This window comes from Apis cerana, linkage group LG11 (assembly GCF_029169275.1).
Source record: "Apis cerana isolate GH-2021 linkage group LG11, AcerK_1.0, whole genome shotgun sequence".
Taxonomy (NCBI): domain Eukaryota; kingdom Metazoa; phylum Arthropoda; class Insecta; order Hymenoptera; family Apidae; genus Apis; species Apis cerana.
This window is the reverse complement of record NC_083862.1, coordinates 6,206,784-6,229,213: the sequence shown is the minus strand read 5'-3', so window position 1 is coordinate 6,229,213 and position 22,430 is coordinate 6,206,784. Positions and strand designations below refer to the sequence as shown.

Here is a 22,430-nt window from a genome sequence, read left to right as displayed (position 1 = left end):
ATATAATATATATAATATATATAATAATAATATATATATGTATATAATTTAAAAATAAATTACTTGATATTCTTCTCATATAATCATAATAATAATAATTTTGTTTATCAATTATCTATTAAATCTATTATTAATCAATTTATGTGATAATTGTGAATGATTCTAATATAGTCGTATTATAAAAATTTTTTAAACATTTATTCAAATAGAAGAATAATAATTCTTCTTATTAAGAAACCCTTTTGGCCTGTTAGCCTTAGTTCAATATGTCGCAGCTGCGACATAAATGCTAATCGATAACAATCACGCAATATTGTAAACTTTTGGAAGTATGCACCTTTCATCACAAGGGAGGTTAGAGTAGAGTTCACAGTTTGCGTTCGCGGTTTCGTCGTATGACCTCGAGACTTCGTATCTTCGACATATTGGCATACAAGTCGCGTGTATTCACTACGACGATATGAAGAAACATAAGCGTGCATACTCATCGGTTTATGGTTGTATGTATATACTTACATATATTGTAACATTTATGAGGAGGTCATCGAATGGCAAAAGAAAGAGAGTAATAGGTAGGCTAAATAAAAGAAGGAGAGATTAAGTGGGGACGCTGTGTGTAAGACAGGTGTTTCGATGTGAGTTTGGGTGCAAGGAATAGCTCGATTATTGTTAACGGATGACACGAAAACAGCGACAGTCATCAGGCGTATAAAAGTACGACGAATTTTACCCTAAGGCATCAGTCTTCTGACGATCTTCTTGCAAACAAACATGGCTGGAAAGGTAAGAAGTTCTTTGCTAGAAATCGATAAACATAGATTTAATATAAAGATCATTTTAATTAGTTTTATCAGTTAAGAATTATATTATTTATTAATTATATTATTTACTAATTTATTATTTTTCTTTCTTTTTTTATATATTTGTTTACATTTAAAATATATTGTATTTTTCCTTTTTTTTCTGCAATATCTATTATTAATTTTCATTTTTATTATTATTCTTTGGTTGTTTTCAGGACAATTATAATTATCAAAATCGAAAATTTCAAATATATTTTGTTGAAATACTTAAAAATTTCACAAATATTGTAGTTTCATCAAATTATATATTATTATCTAATATATATTTGTTAGATTGTTAAATATTAATTAGTTTATTGATTAACAAGTTGTGCATCAAGTTAGCATAAAACATATATCACTAAATATTAATCATATTGACTTCTGATAAAATTACATAATAGTAACATAAATCTGTCTCTTCTATTATAAAAAATTTTATGATTATTATCGATATTACATACAGGTACATAAAGATTCGGACAAAAAAAAAACGAAAAAAATTTTAGAATAATTAAAATTGACTTTGAATATAAAAGAAACATATATATATATAAAAAATTGTATAGAATTTCGTACTTTCTTGAATTAAATAATTATTTTCTGAAAAAATTTTTTTTTTATATTTAGCTCATCGTACTCTTAAGCGTAGCAGTGTTTTCAAAAGGGGCGGTGGTACCAGCGATACCGGCAGTACCGGCATCTATAGTGACAGCAAAACTCGAGGAATTAGATTCGACACCCCACTACAGCTTCGCGTATGACGTCCAAGATGCCGTAACCGGGGACTCTAAAGCCCAATATGAAACTAGAAATGGCGATTTGGTACAGGGTAGCTACAGCTTGATTGAGGCAGACGGTACTCGACGCATAGTCGAGTATACAGCGGATCCAATAAATGGCTTTAACGCAGTGGTAAGCCGAGAACCAGCAACTGCTGTAGCAGCCATTGCAGCTCCATTGCTACCATACGCACCAGCCATCGCGCCTGCCGCAGCAGCTACACCTGTTTTGCCTGCAGCACCTGCACCAGCTATTCCAGCTAGCGGTCCAGATTCTGATGTTGAAGTAGTTGAGGCTAGATCCGGTCCTCTGGTTGCATCCAACAGTCCAATTGCTCATGACGAGCAGCTTCGACAACAACAAGAACAACAATTGCAGCAATTGAAGGAGCTTGAAAGGCAACAACAAGAACAGCAACAGAAACAATTGCAACAATTGCAACAGTTTCAACAACAATCCAGATTGCGATTCCAACAGCAAATTCAGCAACAGCAAAGGATACAACAAGAACAGGGACAGCAACAAGAACATCAAAAGCAACAATCATTGCAACGACAACAATCACAACAGCAGAAACAGACTGCTACACCAGTGAAAACTCTTGTTACTCCGGTACAATTGCCAGCAAAAGTTCCACAAGCGGCGAGATTAGTAAGCTTGCCAGCAACTAAAACTGTTACCACTTTTACCTCTTATCCTAATGTCTATGCGTACACAACTGCTTACTCATCACCTTTAGCTTACGCATCTATTGAAGGTCTCACTTATGCACCCGCCACCACTCTTCTGTAAAATTTTTAAAATTGTTTTGTTAAGATTGTTTTATTATTAAGTCATGCCCGCTTAATTGATCAAGTTGTAATAAATATATCTTTATAATGAATTATATCTAATATTATTATGAATCAACTTCCTAAAATTCTTGTACTTGTTTATTATTCGACATTTGATACACTTTTATATAAATTATATTATATTAATTAGATATGTGTATAAAATATATGATTTTATAAAAATTTAAAATTAAATTACATATTTTCTTCTTAATTTATAATTTTGAAGGAATTGTAACTTAAATTTTTAAAAAATATTAAATTTTTTCAAATCTAAATATATATAAAGATATAAAGAATATAAAGATTTTTTAAAATAAAATTTTCGAGATAAACATGTACGATAATATAGATCCATTTTGTTGAAAGCTACTAAAAACAAGTTTTTTATATCGCGTCACAAATATGAAATTTCAAGAGAACACAAATTTATTATACATTAAGCAATTCTTTCCAAAAGAATATATTTTCAATTATTGAAATATTTGTAACTTTTCTCGTTAACAAAACAAAAAAATCAAAACAATTGTTTACTTATAATGTTTCATGAAACTTGCAAAATATTCATTTATAATTAAACCATCTTTCGTAAAACTACATCATTACATAACTACATAATATTAACACCACAGATATTTTCGCAAAATGATAAGATTGTTTCATGCATGTGAATACATTTTTATTCCAATCCAGCATGATGTCACGTATCGCAATTGTTGCACTGTGAGCAAATGAAAAGATTTATTATTCAACAGGGTTTGATTTTCTTTTTTATGTGGAGAAGCCCGTGACGGGGCCAGTGTCCCCATAATCTCTGTAGCCTCGGCACAATCGATTACGTCGTTACGACCTACGTGACTGTGTGTAGGCGTAATAAGTAAAAGCGAATAACGTTGATCAATGTCACAAACATACGCGGATCGATCACTCGTCACGTTCATCCGCGCGAACTTCGATTCATCACGCTCGTTTATTGTTACGCAAGTCGACATTACGACGCTATGAAGTCCTCTAGTATTTACGCAAGAAAACTTTTACACATAGATATATATATGCATATATATGCGTTTATATATGTAACACGATTCGATCTTCAATAACATATACGTAACATGTTAACATGTATAAACTAGACATGTTACATATACTTTATTGAGTTGCATTTTTATGGAATGTAATCTAGATGATTTATTTATGAAAGACATCAATTGTAAGACATCCTTGAATTATATTTTTATGGAATATAATATAAATGATTTATTTATGAAAAACATTTTTATTTAATTTTAAAATTATTACAACATGAATAAATACATTTTGGATATTATCAATTGATAGAAATTATATATAGAATGATAGATATAGAATGGCAGATATATATATTTTAAGATTATTATAATATTATTATAATATTAATAATATTAATAATTAAATATTATTATAATAATAACGAAAGTTATTTTGAAGGAATAACGAAAGTTTAAAGTAATAAAACTTATGTTATGTAACAAGTAATTAAATATGTCAAATATTGATTATGATTGTTATTTATTTTAAGTTTTTTAAATTAATTTCAAATTAAATATTAATTAATTATGTGAATTAATTTCTTTAAATTAATTTATATTGTATTATGTAAATAATAAATATATTATATTTTTTAAAAATATATAATATATAATTAAATATATAATTAATATATTAATATATAATTAAATATATTTGAAAGTTTGTGAAAATTTGAAAATTTGATACATTTCTAATATAATTTTATATCACGAAATGTAACATATAGTAGATCAATTGATTAAATATTAAATATTAGATAAACGAGTAGTAAATAAATAGATAAGTATAGAAATTATAATACAATATTTTTCTAATATATAATTTTGCTTTAACATAAATAAAAAATAGTGCAAATTTTGATATAATACTTTCATTAAAAATGTATTCTAATACGGTTAAAAAAAGCAAAAAGGAAAAAAAAATTATTAATATTTTTTAATAATTATATGAATGAATTTAATATAAATTATATAATATAATTTTAACAAATACATATATATCTATTTTAATGAATAAAATAAAATAATAGTTTTATTATTTTTTAAAATCTATTTTTGTTTCTGTAAATATAATTATAATAAATATTATATATATAATTTTATTTTTATTTAATATAAATCAACATTAATTTTATTAAAGACACTTGAATGTTTTTAATAATAACAAAATTGAAATTCGTCTATTTATTTATCTAATAGAATTTCAATTTTTAATAATCTTAGTTTTATATAATGATTTCATAAAAAATATATTCATAAAAATAAAATGAAATTTTTTAAAAATATAATTATAATTATACAAAAATTTTCTATAGTTATATAATATAACTTACATCATATGTGGAATATATATAGATAAGTGGAATACAAGAGTATAATGTAGTTCTGTAAGTAGTATCATTATGTATATATCAGGCGTATATTGTATATAGTTACCTTAAATCAACATAAGTATGATATATAGCTATTTATAATCAAATTAATAAATTTTTAAAATTATTTATTAATGTAAATAAAATATTATAATATTATTAAATTATAAAAATCGATATTATTATTCAGAAATTTTTTCTAATAATTAAAAAATGTTAATTAATTAATTATATAAAATGATAAAAATTTTGAAAATGTAAATGTCTGTTAAAATTATTTTACAGAATTATATTGTTTTGCTATAATTATAAAAATTATTAATCTAATTATATAAATCTAATTATAATTATATTTAATAATGTGATTAAAGCAATATTTATTTATTTGAAAAATGTATAATTTAAATTATTTATATAACATATTTATTGATTTATTTATATTATATTATGTTATATTAAAATATTATATATTATATTATATTATAATATTAAAATATTATTATATTATATTATATTAAAATATAAATTTAAATTTTAGTAAATAAATTTTATTAAATTTTGATATTAATTTAAAAATAAAATATATTTTATTTTTTAATAATTTAGAAAATATTTGTATTTTTTTACAATATAATATTAATATTTTTTTGGAACATTTTTGGAAAATCGATTCTAAAAAAACAAACAAGAAAGTTATTTAAAATAATAAAAAATATATAAAAATATTGTTTAAAACTTATATATTAAATTATATATTAAATCTAATTAAAATTAGATTTTTTAGATGAAGTGTAAAAGAGATAAAATGAAACAAATTTATTTTTACATCTCACTCTATTTTCACTTTGTATCATTATATAATACAGATTTATTTAAATTTGCTTAATTTAATAAATAAACCTAAACTTATATTTTTATGTTTATTTAGTCTTTAGAATTTAATCCTGATACAGTTAAATTTTAACAATATCTGTTCTACAAATAATGCTATATAAATTTTTAAATGATTTTTTATAAAATATAAAAATCATATAATATAAAAAATTTTTATATTTTATCATAAAAAAAATAGAACTTTTTTATTTATATAATAATAATTAATATATATTATATAATAATTATAGATAAGAAAAATTAAACATATGATAATCTGATGCATCAATGACTATTAGTATTATATATCAATTATAATTATACTGATTTATTTATTTTAAGAACACTTGTAACATATAATATTATTAATAAATATTTATAATATAAAATTTTAAAATCTATTTAATTTTATTTATATGCATATGCATATTTATATTTAATGTGTAGATAAAAATTATTACATAAATGTATATTTTCTTGAATAAACAAAAAATTTTTTAAAAATAATAAAACATTAAAACATTAAAAATAATAAATCAAAATAAAGAATATGATATTTTTATATGATAACCAAATTTTATAATTTGAAAATCGAATTTTTAATTATAATTTTAATTATCTATAGAAAATAATGATTACGATATAGTAATAATATATATAATTAATGCGTACGCATAATTAATGCATACTATATATACTTCAAATCATATTAAAGTCTTTATATGATATTATGTAATAACATGTTATTATATATATAAGATACATTAACATATATATAACATGTTTTCACTTTAAAATTCAGATTTCTGAAATACAAGTTATGATTGTGATCTCATATTGATCCCGACTTTTTTAATAATAATGTAACATTTTGGCATACAATGGCATAAAATGAAAGATAAATAAATTCGGTAAATTTAAAAAAAATATATTTTTTATATGGAGGTTTATAGTATCTATTTATTATATAAGACTTCTACCATAAAATAAAATAACGAATTCATATATTAAAATATTTTATTTTTATCTCGAACTTTTTTTTCAATAGAAATTAGTTTACAATTTTTTTGTATTAAAATTAATAAAAATAAATAAAAAAATATTTTAAAATGTTTTTTTTAGAATATTTTATCTAAAAAAATCATATTTTTTTAATATATAGTTATAATATATTTGAAATAAAACATTTAGGATTAAAATAAATATTTAAAATAAATAAAATATAATTATTGTCGAAATAGTTATACAGCATTTGCAAAATATTTTTACATAACAATATACATTTTGCATATCTAAAAAAAAGATATTTTCTTCATATTAATGATATTATATATGAAAAATGTTTACGTAAAGTCAGTAACATATAAATTTATCGCTAATTGTAAATAGAATATATTATAAAATATATCAAATTGATATTAATAATTTAAAAAAATATAATGAAATGCAGAAGGATTTAGCTAATTAACTTTCTTCTAAAAGCAGAACTTCAAGAAATTGTTGTCAATATTTCATATAGAAGCACATATAAAATAATAATAAAAAAAAAAGAATAAATGTTATTTAAGATATCGCACATTTGCAATGTAAGTGATATCTTAAATTCAAAAATTATAATTTTCAAGATTTAAAAGAGCATTTTAAATAATTCGAATAATATTATATATCATAATATACATAATATATCAAAGTATTAAATTGGAAATTGATGAAAAATTTGGAAATTTATCTATCGTATTCTATTACTTAAAAGTAACAATAATAAATTTATTAATAATTCAAATTTATATATGGAAATTTTGAATTATATTATATTTTTAACAAGTGATATATATTTATTCAAACAGATTGAATAAATATTATTTACTCAAACATTATTAAATAAACATAAAAATTATATATTTATTAATTTTGATTATAAATTTTTTTGAAAGTTTAAAATATTTATATTAAAATTATATTATATTATATTTAATTATTATGACATTAAAATAGTAAATCTTTAATTAATAAAAAAATTAAAATAATCTAAATAAAATTTGCTGTGAAAATACTGATATTGAATTTAAAAGAAGAAGATTGAAAAAATTTTTTTTAATAAATATAAAGTTTTTTCATAGCGATGGAAAAAGTTGTATCTAATGGTGTTAGAAATAATGTCAAGCACAAAGCACAAGATAATGATAATGATATTATAATATGAAAAGATTCTTTTTCTAAAAAAATTAGTTTACTTATAAAAAAATAAATGAACAATATCGTTAAAATATAAAAAATGATAAAAAATTAAGAATATAGAGAAATATATAAAAAAGTAAAGAAATAATAAAAATTTGTTTGTTACTCTAAAAAATAGAATATTTCAACAATGATAAATATGCATCAAAGTTAATGAAAGTCAAAAATAATAAAATAAAATAAAATAAAAATTTTAAATTGATCTTGTTTTTAAAATGCTTTAATTATTTTAATTATCAGAATTGATTTTAAAATTGAATACATTTTAAAAGAAATATAATATTTAAAATTTGTATATAATTAAGATTAAAATAAAATTATATATAAATTAAAATATAAATATATGTTCAAAATAAATAATGTAAAATTTCGCATTACTATATTATATTATATTATATTCCATGTCTCGTCATCGTGTTTTCTTATTATTGTAACAAAGGAGATAATTAAATGTTAAATAATATATCAATATACAATAATAATATTTTGAAAATTATTATAACATTAATTATAAATGTTATTTATATATTATTTATATATTATTATTTATATATTATATTTCTCCATATTCTGCTTTTTGAAAAAAAAAGTAAAAAAACAATTTAATCAGAATCTTTTGTACGTCACTACAAAATAATAAACCGTCTAAGAATGAATAAAATAATATAGAAATAAAATTATTTAAATTTATTAAAAAATTACGAAATAATTAGAAAAAGAGAATAAAATGATAAAATATCAATAAAGTATAAAATTATAAAAGCATAGATAAAAAAAAATAAAAATAATAAAATATAGTTCAAGAACAAAATGAAGAAAAGTATTAACGAAGAATAAATATATAAAAAATGTATATAAACGAGAGATATAATCGTCCGATATTGAAGAATAATAAAATATGGGCGAAAAATAAAATCGTTCGATATATATGAAGAATAAAATTACAATGTAGAAAAAATAATATACGATATGCGATACATGAACAAAAAAAAATAATAAGATGTAAATAGAAAATAAGAGGATGGAATATTAATATTATATAACAAGTAAATTGAGAATAATGAAAAAATTATAATATAAGGCAGCCCTTGATCGAGAGCGAAAGGGTCCGAATGGTCTTGATTATATTAAATCGATTACATACCTGTTCATATTGTTCAACTTTCACCAAATAAGCCAGAACCGCTGCCGCGGCCGTCAAAGTACCGCGCCCAATGTCACGATGTGGCCTCTCGTAATCGCGCCCCGTATTACGTGGCTTGCTACACAAGAAACCGGTTCACTTTTGCCAGACCGGTTATAGAAAGAATTCGACCAAATGAACAATAGATCGCCCGTGGACGGAATCCGAATCCAATATCCTTTCATCGATTTTTTAATTAAACCGTGAAACTATTTTGTTATTTGATATTATATTTTATTATACAACTTGTATTATTTGTTAATTGTTAAATGTTAATTGATTATAAATTGTTCAATTATTATTTTATCGGTTATGCGAGGACGTTCCTTGATATGGTTGAAATATTTCGATGACTGAATAAATCTGCTTGAAAACCATTTGATATTACTACCGAGTTTCATAATGAAAGATGTGACGCGTCATCTGATCGAAATTTAAATGTTTCATTTGCGAAAGTTCAAGGGTAACTTTTAATAACTTTATGAATCTTTTAATAACTTTATGCACCGGTTCTTTGATGATATTTATATCTACAAATGTTTGTTAATTAACAGATGGATGATGATGGTAATAAATTATACGAATGACTAATTAATGATATCTACTAAAAAGGATGAAAATTATTTATATTAAAATATTATAATTTAAATAAAAAAAGAGATATAATGTTTATATTGAACTTTTTCGTCAAAATCTTTAATTTTATGTTTTAATATAAATTTTAATTTTAATTTTGTATTTATATATTTTTTATTTTATTTCTATTAAATATTAATATTTTAAAATCATTGATAAATATAATTAATAAATATAATTAAGTTCTACAAATTATTAACCGAATGATTTATATTTAAATATATTGTTATTATAATATTTTTAAAATCTTTCTTTTTTTAAGATTGTTTTAAAATTCATTTTACAAAAAATGCAATTTAAATAATAAAGATTACGATTTATTCTTTTTATTTAAAATTTAAATTAAGATCTAATTTCAATTAAAAAAAAAAAAAAACATAAAAAAAATCGTAATTGAGATTGAAATTACTGAAATAATAATAATTGAAATAATAATTTTACGAGTGATTCACTTTTCACATTAAAGGAATTTTCACGTATAGATACTTTACATTATTTTTTACAATTTAAATGTAAAATTATCTAAATTCAAATTCGAATCGAAGTTTCACCGGATCCAAAAATTATTTCACACATAACTTTCGATAGATTTATTCGTAGATAGATTTGTATTGTAAAACGAATGTGAAAGCACGCGGTCCCGATACCTCATTGCGAGCAATCAATTGGTGATTGATAATCAAATCACGTAAACAGTAGAAACAACTGCAGGTGTTATCGTGACTGGGATATGCCTTTCTTCTATGGATTAAAAAGGTTACAAGGCGTTTCTCTGAGCATGACAATGAAAAATGGATGCGTCTATTACACAAAACTTGTCTTTTATTCGAGTACATTTTATTTATTTTTCTTGCAATAATTTTCCCATTAGAAATAATTAAACTATGTAATCAGAATTTCATTTGGCTAACTATACGCATAAATTATCATCTAAAATTATAATCACGTAACACAATTGCGAAACAATTAGTTTTAGCGAAATATATACTAATTAAAATATATACTAATAAATATATAATAAGTATAATAAATAATAATAAATAAATAAATAATATAATTATAATAAATATATATTATATATATTATATATTATATTATATATATAATATATACATATATTAAAAAAAGATAATTTGTAAATCTTTGTATCAATTTTCTTTAAAATTTTGCTATAATTTTTTATTTAATTAATAAAATAAATTAATAGAAAATTATTTGAAAAGAAAATAGAAAATTAATTTAATAGAATAATTAATTTAATAGAAAATTATTTTATTTAAAAAATTACTTTAGTTTTTATAAAAAAATTTTTTACATAAGATTTTATCCTAGACTACATCTCAAAATTAAAGAATTATTTTCATTTGTCTTTACTTTATATCTATTATTCGTTTGAAAGGAAAAAATATATCAAATATCTACTTTTATAAAATTTATTATAAAAATTTACTTTTATTTTTTTTTTATTATTAGAAAATAGTTTTAAAAAGTATTGATATTTTAATAGAATATAAATAACTAATAATATATAATATATATTTTTATTTTTTATATTTAATGAATAAATATTTCGCAAATAGAAACTTTAAATAACTCCAATATACTTATTTATATTTAAAATAAAGATATTATCAAAATTAAAAAAACTAAAAACTAAAATCTAAAAAATTTAGCCGATAACAAATTAGAAAAATAATATACATAAAGTACTTGAAATTTAAAGAGATAAAATTCCAAGTTACATTTTTTTCTTGTTTCTAAAATATAAATATAATTTACTCAAAATGTTACTAAATGGTTCCAAAACACGTTCGTCCATTGCCAAAAATTTTTATCATTCTGGTTCACTTTTATTATGCAATCATTTAAATCGAGGTCGAGCATTCAGACGCCTTTCTCCCTTCGTAATGGATTTGCTTTCTGTGATCGAGATGAACTTCATCATAAATATATGACCATCCGTTTTTCTCGTTATAATGTTTCTTTTCATTATATGATTTTACAAAATCGCGAATTTTTCCATTTCTTCCATTCCTTACATTAATATTTATTATATCATTTTGTGATTATCATTTTTTCTAAAAATAACATTCTAAATAATTTATAATAAATATTATTTTTTTTTCAAACACATTATTTAACACAGTTTTCTCAGAAATTGATGTAATTGATTTCCATATTAACATATTAATAAGATTAAGAAAGAAAGAAAAAAAGAGGATCAAAAAATAGTTATCAAAAAACATTTGATATCACTTTTGCTAGTTTTCTCTGAACTAGTTTTCACTAATAGGTGTGGATCCTTCGCAACAATTCAAAGAATAAAAGTAGATACTGCGTAGAAATTTGACAGTGTTACGTGGAATGTCTGACGTTCGAAAAAGAGTACGAAAGTAGAGAAAGTGGGTCAACTACCAGAAATAGCTGATCGAGTAACAAGAAATTGAAACGCTACCCTATATTCAAGGTTACGCGATCACATTACTTTTTATTCCAAGTGCAAATTATTCTTTTATGCAAAATAAACCAAATAGCAACATCGACATTAATTTGCCTTTTTCCAAGATATTTTTATCTTTATCATTATATCTCTTTATGCGAATAGAAATGATACCGTGTAATAATGAATGATGTTATAATATTAATTAAAAAATATTATTATTATATAACTTTTTCCAAATTTTCTTATTTTCATTATTGCTACATTTTTCTATATTTTTTTTCTATATTCTTTGCATAATAAGAATATGATAATTATATATGACAAATAGTATATGAATACTAAACTACACTTTAATATAAGTATGTGCTAAAAAAGATAAAGTCTAAATAGCATATTCAATATATCAAAATAATACTATAACTATGTAATATATAACTATGTAACTATGGTATATGTAATAAACAATGTAATCTATAATAATAATAAAAATTATAATATTATAATATTTTTATATATAGAGATAGTATATTTTATTTGTAATTATCTTTATATTAAAATTATCTAGTAATTATCTAGTAAAACACTATTTATTAAAACGAATAAATTATCGATTAATTTCACATTATCATTGATATTATTATTTATCATATGAAATTTTATTAATTTTATTATAAATTTTATTATTATTAAATCAAAAATTCTATATGGAAACTTAATGAATTTCTATTACATATTCTTTTACTAATTTATTATTAATAGTTCCTGTTAACAGTACTAGAATTATACTTATATAATTTATTTGCTAATAAATTATATAATATGTATTCCTTAAATATATATCAACTACATATAATTTAAGATAGAGGAATTGAAGAAGGATAAGAAAAGAATCAGGTAAGAAATAATAGAAAGAAACGAAAAACTATAAAAAATTATGTTTGTAACGAGTTTTTTTTTAATCAAGTTACAAAAAATTCTGCTAAAAAAATAAATAAAAAAGATTCAGCCTGTCGACAGCATAACGGACAAGACGCGAGAAAAGGTTTTAGAAGTAGTGGGCGGGTGCGGCATAGCTAAGGGCTGGGGCGGTGGTCAACTTGGCAATAGGAGCTGCATGTGCAGCGTATGTGAGAGGGGCTGTGTGTGTGGCGTATGCAAGAGGGGCGGGGTGCGCGGAATAGGCGACTGGGGCGGCGTGCGCAACAGCGAGTGCTGGGGCGGCAACTTTAGCAACTGGAGCAGCATATGCCAGAGGAGTATGGGCTACAGGGGCGAGTTTGGCGATCGGTGCACTGATCACTGGAGCGGATGCTGCATAGCTGAGAGGAAGAGCATGGGCGACGGGGGCGGCAGTGATGGTTTTCACGGCAACCGGTGCTGCAGCGACCGGGGCTGCAGCGACTGGAGCTGCGGCAACGGCTTTCACAGCAACAGCGGCTGCTTCTTTGCGGACGACTGCGTTGAATCCGTTGACTGGGTCAGCGGTGTAGTCGACGGTGCGTTTGGTTCCATCAGCATCGATGAGGGAATAGCTGCCCTGGACGACATCTCCGTCGCGAGTTTCCTGTTGGCTTTTCGCGTCACCGGTCAGACTGTCGTGCACGTCGTAGGCATAGCTGTATTGAGGATGAGGATCATAGTCGGCGTCGACTGCTTTGGCTACTACCGCCTTAGCCACGGGAGCGGCGACTACTGCCTTAGCCACTGGGGCAGCAGCTAGTGGAGCAGAGTAAGCTAAGGGTACACCAGAGGCGTAAGTCAAAGGTTGAGTTGGGATGAATCCAGCATTGGCAATGGCTATAAAGACAGCAAAGACGATGAACTGGAAGAATAAATATGTAAAGCGATTAGTGATATAATTATTATTTGGTTGCTATTTTTTGACGAAATATTTGAGTTTCTTCATTAATGAAGAAATAATCAAGCTTACCGACTATATTGTCGTATAAGTCAATCGTATACCAACCTTGAAGGCCATTGTTGAGAAGATTTGGTTAACTTGGTTAAATCGACTGAGCGACTGATGATGCCCAACGTTATTTCGGACTGCTTTATATACCGATCGGCCTGCTCCCCACCAAATTCTTCAGGTTTTGCCAGACTTTCAAAGTTTGGTAGCAAATCGCATCAGCATTACCGTACTTGAACTTGGCCTGTACATGGGAGGAGAATTCTTAGAGCACTATATGTTATATACTTTTAATTATATTTAATGATTTCTTCATAAATAAGTTAAAAATAAAATATTATCAAGATATTGATTATTATACAATTATTATATAAATAGTTATCTTTGATAATAAAAGTAATTTTTTCCAAAATGAAGATACATATAAAATATATAGATTTTAATAATTTCTAATTTTAATTTTAATTTTAATTTCTCTTTTGAGAAATTCAATTAAAATTATAATTAATAAATAATTCAATAAAAATTTTTTTCATTGAAACATTGAAAAAATGTTAACGATATTTTCGGAAAATTTTTTCATTTTTATCAATTTTATTACAAAAATCTTTATATATTATCTTTATATATAATATATAATCTTTATATATAAATCTTTATATAATATTTTAAGTAGTAAAAAAGTAAATTCACTTACGAGTGAACAAGTTGAGTCAGCTTTCCCAAATATCGTTGCGATACATTTTAAATTTATCATAAAAATAATTTCAAATTTATTAAATTATAATTTCATTTTTACATGACACATAATTTATTTTAAAAAAACTTAATTTTATAAAAATTTTATACATACATTGAGATTTTTTTCTGGTATACTTATTTTTATTTTATGATTTTTCTATATTATTTCTTATATTATTAAAAATTACTTTGATTTATAAATCATATATTTATATATTTTCATATTCAAACATTATATTATATTTTATTAGCTATTTTATTTTATTATTATATTATTTTATTATCATGAAAAAATCCATTTAACAATTATTAATTCATAATTTTTATATCAGAACAAAAAACTTTAATTTGTTTATAATAATAATTATAATAATAATCATTCTCTTTAATAAAAAAATAATCATATAGTGTTAATTAATGTTAATTAATACTGAGTATATAAACAAATAATATTTATAAAATAATATTAATTAACTTTTCAATTTTTATTACATCTGTCATTCTTTTTATAACAATTTCAATAGCATATATTATTTACTAAAGTATTATTACTATATAAAATTCCTTTAAGAAACCTTGTTTGGTTCAGAACATCTTGCAGAACATTTTTCGAATATAAATTGAAAAAAATACACTATCAAAGCCACATATAGTTCAACAATTGAATATTAGACTATCAAATTCGCCACAAGTTTCAGATTTTGTGTTTTTAAAACAGATATTTCAAATATATAAAATGCTTTTGGCAAAATTTAATATTGATTTTTTATTGAAAATATGTTTGTTTATTGAAAATATATTTATTTACATAGCATATGCATTCAATTATACTTATAATTAATATTGATTCAATATTTTTTCATTGAACGCCTGAATGAAATATATCATATACTATCAACACATGAGACAATTTAGAAATAAAAATAATTGATTGATACTATTCAATTTTTTATTACAATTTATATAATTTTATAAACTTTTACAAAAACTTTTACAAAACTCTTTAATCCTATCAATTATAATTGAATTAATCCAAAAAAATATCGTAATAAATTAAATATAAATTTCTCATGATACCTACAAATTCACGCGTTAAAGCTCGGCAGCGTACCATTTCATTTCGAAAATTCCGGTGTTTTCGTTTTCAATGAGCGACACTCATTGAAATTCAATGATATCGGGTGTAAATCGATTTTCTAAATTTCTCCGAATTTCGAGCGAATCGAAATAAATGAAAGCAGGAAGAAAAAAAAAATAGAATCAATGGATACCAGTTGATCGCGAAACTTTCGAGCGATATATGTCAAGTTGGCTTGGATCCCGATCTTTGCGTCACATCTAATGTTACTGAGGAATAGAAGTGGTTCACTTTCATAAAGAAAAAATACGCAGGTTTAAATTGCAAACCATTTTAGATCGAATAGCCTCTGGTCATCAAAAAATACCTATCCTTAAATTCAAAATCGAAATTTCTATATCTAAGCAAAAGCTCGAAATACTATTGTCTTTTAGTTTACGTGAAATCAATGTCACAACTTGTATTTAGGTCTTCTGTACTTGTTGCGCATTGACCATTGGAATTTTAATATTTTTTTTCATTCCTTCCTTTTCAGATTTATTTAAATTTATCTCTTTAATTGCGGATTTCGGAAAATTGTTGGTATCGCTGAAATTGTGAAACATATTTGAATTTTGATTTCTTTTAAAAAGATTAAAAGTAATTTTTTAATATTGTCATCAATGTTAAAAAGAGAAAGAGAAATCTACTTATTTTTTTCTTTTCTTGGAAACAATAAGCATTTTTTATTTCTGAAATATTGAACTGTATTATAATTTTCAAATAAAAAATGAAGATTTTTATTTTTCTTAATAATATTTTTAATCATATTATATATATATTAAGTAACTATCTATAGTTAGAATTTTACAATTAGTTTTTTTTAGTCGAATTATTAGTTTTTTTTTAGTGGAAAATAAATTAATAATTTAATAAATTATTAATATTAAATTTCTTTTAAGAATAAAAAATAATTTATCAATGTAATCGAGATGTTTTATTAAAATATTATTCAATTTTTTTACAAAATGAATTTTTCAATAATCTTAAATAAATTTTAAAAGCAGTAATGTGCATAAATATTTATTTTACTTTTTTATTTAAATTTGATTTATTTTTTTATTTTTTTCTTAATAAAATTAATGATAAAATAAACATTATGTTACAATTAGATATTATTTGTATTTTTGATAAAATTACTAATAATTAATTTTGATTTATTTGTAATGTTGTTAATATCAATTATTTTTAAACAAATTAAAAAAATATTCATTCCATTTGAAGAATCAATAAAAAATTTAAAAAATAATCTTATAGATATAAAAATCTACTTGCAATATTAATTTTATTTTAAAATTATTTTATTTTTCACCATATATTATTATTAATATTATTAATATTATTTTCTTTGTGTAAATAAATTTTATTATATACAAGTTATTTTATATATTTTTTATATTATTAAATTAACAATAATGTATTACAAAATTTATGATAATTTTTGAATATCTACTTTTATGGAAAAAGTTATTGTTCTTTTCAATTTATCAAATATATGAAACATGATATTATAATACATTTGAATTATTTTCTATCAATAATGAGTAAATTCTAAATTTTAAACGAAAAAAGAAATGCACATAGAAAATCAATGGAAGATGTAGCATTTACGTTACTTTTTTTAGTTTATGTTATTAAAGAAGAGGAATAAAAACAAAGTATGCAATCTAATAGATCAATCTAATAAATTGATATAATAAAAATTTGCTTAAATTAATTGTGCAAAATCTGATCAGTCTTACGTCAACTTCTTACATCATCGGTGTGCAGCTTCGTCTTTTTTTTATTTTTTCATACCTTGAGAAAACCAGTTGATTCTACCAATTATGGAAGAACTCAAGGTCATAAAATAATTTTTTGACCTATAATAAATCGAACGATAAATAGTTTGTTCTTTCAAATTATAAATATGTAATATTGTTTTCATGAAACATGTGTCTTGAAAGTTATAATGATTGTAAACTCAAGATATTTTCTTCAATGTTAAATGATTTCAAAATAAATTTCTCGAATAAAAATGAATTCTATGATAACGCATATTTTTTTAATTTATTAAAATATTTTATTTCAAAAATTCAATATTTGATAAAAATTCATAACATTCATATAGTAATATTATTAGATATTTCATAACTACTCTATAAATTATTTAATATTCATGATATTCATTATATTAATAAAATAATTATAATATAATTAGATAAATAATTATAATAAAGATAAGATTTTTTGAAAGAATTTTTGAGTATGAATTGCAAATAAATTTAATTAAAATTATGTGATTATGACTTATAAAAATTATATATAAATATTATGAGCGATTTTATATTCTTAAGATGATTTAATATTGAATATCATTAAATAATATTTAAAGTATGGTTAAAAATATCTTTTAATATTTTAATTTTAATAAAAAGATTTCTTTTTAATTTATTATTTATTGAAAGCACGTAAAAAAAATTAATAAGCATTAAGATATTTAATATTATCAAAACATTATATTTGAAATTTTTGAATTCAATTTTAAAAATTGTATCGTGTTCAAGGAAAAAATGAACTATAATTAAGATAATTTAATATTTTTTCCATTTTATCTTTTTCTTTTTATTTTTTTTTTTATTATATGTTTATATTTTAAATATTATATATATATATATATTAATAGATTATAAAATTTAAGACATCTAGATATTATTCTGTACTTTAAACAAATAAAATATTTCTATTATTATTTTATATCATTATACTTACAAATCATCTATTTTAAATTAAAAGAAAAAAAATTTAAAAAACAATTTACTTTATCTTATTTTTTAAAAATTTTTTTTATTAATAACAGTTATTTAATTAATTTTTCAATTCAATTATTTATATTAATATTTTTATCTTTATATGATAATTAGAAAACTATTGGAATAATTAATTTCCATAATCACATTTTAATTTAATTTTATTTATAATTAATACAAATTAAAATTTAATTTTATGTAAACATAATTAATAATATTATTAAATAATACTATTAATTTTTATAATACCATTAATAGATACTTTAATATAATATATAAATAATTATATAGATTATATTTAATAAATAATTAAAATATCCATATAATATAAAATGATATTGCATGAAAGAATTAGAATAGTTCTATTTTAAAAGTATAAAAAATTTCATGAATATATTAATATATTAAATTATAAATATTATATTAAAATGAATATATTAATATCTTTATGTTATATATAATAACATTAATGTATAATTTAATTTAATTTTTTTATTTATTTTTAAAAAATTAGACACATATGTTTTAATATAATAATTTACATTTTAATATAAAAATTTTAATATAATACAAATGTAATTAAAAAATATTATATACATTTTTAAAAAAATTATTTCCAAATGAAGTTTCCAAAGATTCAAAAAGATTCAAAAAAGTGAATTTATGTAAGGTTTTTTAAAATAAATAACATTCGTTCAAATTTTTTTAAAAATATTTGAGAAATGTAAACATTTTTAAAGTATATAAATGTTAAGTTAAAATAATAATTTTTATCAATTAAAATTTTATTAACAAAATTTAAATTTTATTTATATAATTTTTTTTGTTATCATTATTAATTTTATTAAAAATACGTAATATTTTAATAAATAAATTATTACAAATAATCAAGTAATAAATAAATTAATTAAAAATAAATGCAAACAATTGTATAATTTTAATTGGTCCTTTTTATTATTATTTAATTTTTATTATTATTCTAAATATTAAAAAAGAAAAAAATAATATAATATAATATAAAATATAATATAATAATATAATATAATATAAAAAAATAATATAATATAAAATATAATAATATAATATAATATAAATATAAATTGAAAAAAAGATAAAGAAAAGAAAACTGATAGCATGTTTCCCTCGAAGAGAAGTCCAAGGAAGGATTAAGTAACTCATGGCAAGGACGTGGCCTAGTCGACAGACACAATGTTCAATGATGGTCCAACGGCTATCGCTATCGATCGAATTGTTCATATTGGGCGTGGTCCGATTTCTTGCTCAATTTTGTGCCACTCTGCGGCCGCAAATCGGGTGACCGTCGAAGGTACCGTCACCCAGTTACGTCAGCGTGCCCGTGGGTCCTGGTCGCATGGTATAAAAGCCGAAAACCACCCGTCTGTGGTATCATTCGCATCACAGACAGACAGATTGAGAGATCTTCCAATCAAGCAAGCTACAATGGCCTTCAAGGTATTACGAATTCAGGAATAATCGTAATTTATTTTGAAGACACTTTTTCGTTATAAACGTACCTCGATGCCTAAAAACAAAATTTGTCATATTATTTCATATTTATATTTATAATTTTTTATCAATTAACACAATATAAAGTAATTATAATTTTATTTATATTTTTGTATCTTTCTTTTTTTCTTTTTTTCTTTGTATCTTTCTTTTTTAAATGAGAAATCCAAATTGTTCGATATATATATTTAACAATTCTTTTTTTATTTTATATTCACAATTGAAAGTAGAATATAATCTCAATTTTAATAATTATAATATAGTAAATTTAGTAACGTCACTTTCACTATTTATGAATCTCAAAATCAAAGAATATTTATATTAATCTATTCTTTTTATTCTGCATAAATCTGTTTATTTAATAAAATAATTTCAAAAAATAAAAAATTCATTTACAGTTCATTGCTCTTGCTGCTCTCGTAGCATCTGCTAACGCTGGATTTATCTCGACGGAACCTTTGGCATATGCTCCTAGTGTGCCTTTAGCTCCGTTAGCAGCTGCCCCAGTAGCCAAAGCAGTGGTTGCAACTCCTGTAGCTAAAGCTGTGGTAGCTAAAGCAGTGGATGCTGATTTTGACCCTCATCCTCAATACAGTTACGCTTATGACGTACATGACAGTTTAACTGGTGATGCCAAGAGTCAACAGGAAACCCGTGATGGAGATCTTGTCCAGGGCAGTTACTCTCTCATCGAAGCCGATGGAACTAGACGCACCGTTGATTACACCGCTGATCCAGTCAACGGATTCAATGCAGTCGTACGCAAAGAAGCAGCTGCCGCTGCTCCAGTTGCCTATGCTGCTCCAGTAGCAAAAATTGCCGCAGCTCCAGTTGCCTATGCTGCTCCAGTTGCAAAAATCGCCGCAGCTCCAGTTGCCTATGCCGCTCCCGTTGCTAAAATCGCCGCTGCTCCAGTTGCTTATGCTGCCCCAGTTGCCAAAGTTGCCGCTGCTCCACTCGCCTATGCCGCTCCCGTTGCCAAACTTGCCGCTGCCCCCGTCGCTTATGCCGCTCCAGCCCCAACTTTAATCCACTGAATCCGATTTGTTGTTTTTAGGAATAATGTTTGTCGAATAAAGTATGGTGTTTTTTAGCAAGTACATAAAATGATTGTCCAATTTTTTTTCATTTTTTCCATATTTTTTTTCGCTTTGTTTTTATTAATTTATAAACTTTAATATTTTCTCCTTTAAATCTTTTCAATAACGAGATATTTGACGATTATATACGTGCGCCATATTATATATTAATCATTTAATGATGGTGACGTTGATACAAGTGATTAATTGATATTCTTTATTTACTTTTGCGCTTTATTTATTTTTTATTTATGCCATGCATAATACGATCAATCCGGAAAAAAATAAATTATTGTCAATATATAATTATAATTTATTTTCAAGTTTTAGAAATGTTTTATATATTATTAATATATGACTTAAAATATGCATATACTTTCGATGTATTTATATCAATATATATTATTTTTGATAGTAGCGATTAATCGGTTAAATTTATCTTTTTATAACGTTAAAGAAATTTAAATGAAAATATCGTAAAATTTCAAATTTGTATTTGTATATGCACATAAGTACTTTGTAAACATTCATATTATATTTTTAACATGTAATAAGAAATAAATGTATAATATATAATAGAATAAAATGTTATTAAAAAGAATTGTAAAGAAAATTATATTATAAATTAAAATTATTATAAATTATATTAATAAATTATATTATAAAAGAATAAAATAAAAAAGATTAAAGAATTTATAAAAGATAAATTTGCGTCAAAATATTACATGAAAAAATATTACATTAAAAAAATATACGAATAATTATAAGTCTTATATTCATATTTTCAATTTTCTTTTTCATCGTTCATTAAAAAAATAGTTTCATTAACAATTTATGGGCAATCATTGGTCATACTTTCTCTGCCAGTGCCAATGTTACTCATTACACAATATAATCATACCTCCATACGCACCGATGTGTAATGCACGTAAAATAAGCCATTGCGTTAATCGGAAACTTCAAGCGAACCAGATTTATGCAATGATGCAACCTTGAT

At 22.7% G+C, this 22,430-nt stretch overlaps 3 protein-coding genes and 1 long non-coding RNA gene across 4 annotated transcripts; 2 read left to right on the top strand and 2 right to left on the bottom strand.

Annotated features, from left to right (window-relative positions):
* Positions 1 to 174: 174 nt before the first annotated feature.
* Positions 175 to 9,856, bottom strand: LOC133666940 (uncharacterized). Its single transcript, XR_009831846.1, has 3 exons — positions 9,154 to 9,856; positions 517 to 2,411; positions 175 to 450 (listed from the first exon to the last, which is right to left on the bottom strand). It is a non-coding gene; the product is annotated as an uncharacterized LOC133666940 (long non-coding RNA).
* Positions 642 to 2,508, top strand: LOC108002406 (serum response factor homolog A-like). The gene is made up of 2 exons (XM_017064076.3): positions 642 to 783; positions 1,473 to 2,508. The coding sequence occupies exons 1-2, from the start codon at positions 772 to 774 to the stop codon at positions 2,415 to 2,417; spliced, it is 957 nt and encodes a 318-aa protein (XP_016919565.1). The 5' UTR covers positions 642 to 771; the 3' UTR covers positions 2,418 to 2,508.
* Positions 9,857 to 13,203: 3,347 nt separating the features above from the next.
* On the bottom strand, positions 13,204 to 14,419 carry LOC108002383 (cuticle protein 21-like). The gene is made up of 2 exons (XM_017064037.3): positions 14,238 to 14,419; positions 13,204 to 14,093 (listed from the first exon to the last, which is right to left on the bottom strand). The coding sequence occupies exons 1-2, from the start codon at positions 14,247 to 14,249 to the stop codon at positions 13,317 to 13,319; spliced, it is 789 nt and encodes a 262-aa protein (XP_016919526.1). The 5' UTR covers positions 14,250 to 14,419; the 3' UTR covers positions 13,204 to 13,316.
* A 5,602-nt stretch (positions 14,420 to 20,021) lies between these two features.
* Positions 20,022 to 21,461, top strand: LOC108002384 (cuticle protein 21-like). Its single transcript, XM_017064038.3, has 2 exons — positions 20,022 to 20,300; positions 20,753 to 21,461. The coding sequence occupies exons 1-2, from the start codon at positions 20,037 to 20,039 to the stop codon at positions 21,389 to 21,391; spliced, it is 903 nt and encodes a 300-aa protein (XP_016919527.2). The 5' UTR covers positions 20,022 to 20,036; the 3' UTR covers positions 21,392 to 21,461.
* Positions 21,462 to 22,430: the final 969 nt, after the last annotated feature.

Bases quoted from the DNA above. Each gene is read 5' to 3' on its own strand.
- LOC108002384 (XM_017064038.3), top strand. From the start codon at position 20,037: ATGTTCAATGATGGTCCAACGGCTATCGCTATCGATCGAATTGTTCAT. The intron at 20,301-20,752 runs GTATTACGAATT...ATTCATTTACAG, and splicing joins AAGCTACAATGGCCTTCAAG to TTCATTGCTCTTGCTGCTCT.